This window comes from Stegodyphus dumicola, chromosome 3 (assembly GCF_044657685.1).
Source record: "Stegodyphus dumicola isolate Sdum_Otavi_A_Nest chromosome 3, ASM4465768v1".
In the NCBI taxonomy this organism is placed as follows: Eukaryota; Metazoa; Arthropoda; class Arachnida; order Araneae; family Eresidae; genus Stegodyphus; species Stegodyphus dumicola.
The window spans coordinates 156,501,232-156,505,022 of record NC_140770.1 but is presented as its reverse complement, the minus strand read 5'-3'; the positions used below and the strand labels follow the sequence as shown (position 1 = coordinate 156,505,022).

General features: G+C 37.1%; 1 protein-coding gene across 1 annotated transcript; it reads left to right on the top strand.

Annotated features, from left to right (window-relative positions):
- Positions 1-295: 295 nt before the first annotated feature.
- Positions 296-1,923, top strand: LOC146998149 (uncharacterized). Its single transcript, XM_085812374.1, has 3 exons — positions 296-639; positions 807-950; positions 1,047-1,923. The coding sequence occupies exons 1-3, from the start codon at positions 613-615 to the stop codon at positions 1,881-1,883; spliced, it is 1,008 nt and encodes a 335-aa protein (XP_085668500.1). The 5' UTR covers positions 296-612; the 3' UTR covers positions 1,884-1,923.
- Positions 1,924-3,791: the final 1,868 nt, after the last annotated feature.

Below are 3,791 nucleotides of genomic sequence, written 5' to 3'. Positions count from 1 at the left end.
TTTGTGATAAACGCGGTTTTTTGTATGTCTTCGGGTATCATAGCTATTTGATAGTAGCCAGACGTTAAGTCCAACGTAAGTAGTAACCGGAGGTAACCGGTAGGCTGAAGTGACGTCACAGAAAAGGGGCGTAGTCGCCGCCATCTTGAATCACGTGACAACCGGAAATGACGTAGATGGAAGGAATGACGTAGACGGAATGACATCCTCAAAGTTTCGTTTTGATTCTGTGGCAACGATTTTATGTCTCAAAGTTTTTATTTTTTGTGGCATTGAATATATATTTTTAGGTTTTGTGGCAACGAACTCTTGAACCACGTGTTTGGAATGACATCATCCATTTCTTGTTGGGGCATGTTGTTTTACAAAATGGCGTCTGCCGTATCACACCTTTGTATGCCTCCGCTAAGGTGTATGGATACTTTTCTGTGAACCAATCAGATTCTTTGAAATATGACCTCACCGTCTCTTAACCAATCACCGTTGAGATGAAATAAAGAGTTCCTACCCGATATAAGGTTATCCCGAGCAACGTTCCGCATTTCTTTCCTGCCTGTCGCCCTGAGTGTACGTACCTGCTTTTGCTTCGAAAATCTTTCTTCACTGCTTCGAATGGATCAGGCACGAAACAACAAAGAAGTAAGTAACGTTTTGAAAAGTTACTGTTTTTAGATTTTTAACCTTTAAATACTTACTTTATACTTAAAATACTTTATACTTAAAATATTTTTATACTTAAATACTTTTATACTTAAAAAAGAGTTGAATTTGCAATATGTGCTTAATTTGTCTTTACTTTTTTTCAGATGGAAAACCTATTTGAGAATGAACCTATGCCTTTGAACGATAAAGTGTTGAGCCATGAAAACCGCACCCAAGATGTTTCCAATGAATCAGCTAGCTCTTGTATCAAAAGAAAAACAGAAGAAACATCCCATTTCGAGAAAAAAGTACGTATTTGCGAAAATCTTATATATTAAAGTAGATATTGTATGTGACCCCATTTTTATGTATTATATACTAACTGTTTTAATTTTTTTTTTCAGCGCAAAGGACTCTTCACCGAAGACGCTATTCCAGAGGAGCTCACTCACATAGGAGACAATGTCTTTGTGGGACCCAGCATTTACAAGGGTAAAGTGACTGTGCACATCCGAGAGTATGCCAAATATGGTAAAGCTTACTATCCGACAAGACGAGGAGTAAATTTTGAGCCATGGTGTTTGAATGTTCTCGCAACCAACATGACAGTGGAGGAACCAGACCTGCTGACACTGAATCTGGAATTGCCCAAGAATTTTGTGGTCACGTATAAAGATTCCCACTTCACTTTGAAGCAACTCTCTTCGACAGGAGATGAAAAAAGTAGCCTCAGCATTACAACGACGCAGTGGGAAGAACTGATGTCCAACTTTAGCCGTATCAGCGATATTGTCACCAACCTCGTTTATCAAAACATGAACTTTTGTGAAGCCTACGAAAGCGTATCCGACGAACCTGTCAGAGAGGAAAATCTACCTCAATCCTTTGACATTTCTATGGGAAGAGCGCGACTTCAAACCATTCTAAAGACGTCACTTGAAGAACTTCTTAATCAACAAGACGAACTGAAATATCCCCAGCTGAAAGACTGTGAAGAACTCGTTCATAAAACAGAAACTGTGAATGCCATTGCTCTGAGATTCAATGCTGTTGACATCGCCAGGCAATTTTATGGAAACATTTGGGGTGAAGAACCCTATTTAATGTTAGTGAAACCTGCTCACTACATTACCAAGGACTTTTTAAAATCTGTGTGTTTAAACCATGTACTCGATGAAGTAAGAAACACATTTTGTACTATCAATGGTGTCTTAGGTATTGAATACTATGAATATTTGTAAAATAATTAGGATGCTCAATAAATGTTATTTTATTTTACAACGATCTCATGACTGTCTCCAGGTTCAGACCTTATTTAAAAGAATTAATTTGTAATGATTACTTACATAAATTTTAAAAATACCTATTGAATACAAACCTATTGATTTTTATAGAATATAAATATGGTTATTCTTAAACATATATATCATTACTTGTTCAACCTTTGAGATGTTAAGTAGCATTCATTTTCTCTCTCTTGTTTTTTAGGCCTATTTTCTAAAATCTTTATATAGGTGAAACTAGGGTATTTTTTATCTGTTCCAGTTAAATATATATAAATGAATATCAGTGTACGTTTAGATCATAACAACTGTTGCAATGAACGCAGATCTGTCTCAGACCTATCGGGATCCACAGGTCCCCGCAAGTTTCGGGGGTGTTGCTGCTTTGCATCGTGCTTTAAAAGGTCGCGTAGAAACAAAAGACATCCAGAAATGGTTGCAAACCAAGGATTCTTATACTTTGCACAAGCCTTTGAGGCACAAGTTTCCCAGGAACAGAGTCATCGTAGGAGGCTTAAACGAGCAATTTCAATCTGATTTAGTGGATATGCAATCCCTGGCCTCTTTTAATGATGGATATAAATATTTGCTGACCTGTATAGACATCCTTTCGAAATACGCTTGGGCTATCCCTCTCAAAGATAAAACATCCGTGTCCATCCAATCCGCTTTCGGAAAGATATTTTCGGAACGTACACCCGAATCATTACAAACAGATGCAGGGAAAGAGTTTACCAATAAACAAGTTCAAAATTTTTTGAAAAAGAGAAACGTTCGCTTTTTCACGACACATAATACAACCAAAGCTTCTGTCGTAGAACGATTTAATCGAACTCTAAAAACAAAAATGTGGAAATACTTTACCGAAATGAATACACGAAAGTACATTGATGTGATTGATAAATTGATATCCAGTTATAACCATACATGGCATCGCAGTATTAAGACAGAACCTGTATCCGTTACATTACAAAATCAAGAAAAAATTTGGAAAACGCTGTATAGTCAGCAACCAGTACAAAACCCTATTTCTTCAGATTTAAAAATTGGAGACACGGTACGCATCAGCCGAGAAAAAATGCTCTTTGAGAAAGGATACGAACAAAACTGGACACGAGAAATTTTTAAAATCTATAAAATTATTCGACGGATTCCTGTTGTCTATAAACTGAAAGATCTAGCAGGAGAAGTTATACAAGGAACTTTTTACAAACAAGAACTTCAAAAGGTTTCGGACTCTGGTTATTATCCCGTAGAAAAAGTTTTAAAAAAGAGGAAACGTCGCGGGAAAATAGAATATTTTGTGAAATTTCAGGGGTACCCCGAAAGCTTCAATGCTTGGGTGGATGATGTGAGAAGGGTATAAAAGGCCCGTAAATTCTGCTTATCTGTCATTTGAAGGAAACATGTCTTTCTTTATCACACTGATCAGCGACAGCTCCATGCGTTTTTTTCCAGACAACAAAATATCACAATTTACCACTCAGCTTCCTACTCCGATGGATTTAAATAGTCAGTGGGAGTTATCTCTTGTGGACTTTATTTACCCTCACACATGGTATAACGTCCGAAAAGACAATAATTTATTTGGATTTGATTTGGGTGATGGAAAATTGGAAGGTCGAAGAGTGCCTCCAGGATGTTATGAAACGATACCAGATTTATTAAAAGCCATGAAAATACCTTCCCATAAAAATAAGATTGAATTCAGTTACCATCCTGTTACGAAAAAAGTGACCATTAAGACCGACGAAAACTGCAAAGTCATTCTTCACGAAGGATTAGCGGAGCTTCTAGGGTTCGAGCCGGGTGTTTACAAAGGATTGGAACAAAGTCCTTTTGTAGCCGATCCCAAAGTATCTTTTC

What these genes read in the sequence shown, in the direction of transcription:
- LOC146998149 (XM_085812374.1), top strand. Translation starts at nt 613, where the DNA reads ATGGATCAGGCACGAAACAACAAAGAA. An exon ending in AGGCACGAAACAACAAAGAA is followed by an intron (nt 640 to 806) that starts GTAAGTAACGTT and finishes ACTTTTTTTCAG; the next exon opens with ATGGAAAACCTATTTGAGAA. An exon ending in CATCCCATTTCGAGAAAAAA is followed by an intron (nt 951 to 1,046) that starts GTACGTATTTGC and finishes TTTTTTTTTCAG; the next exon opens with CGCAAAGGACTCTTCACCGA.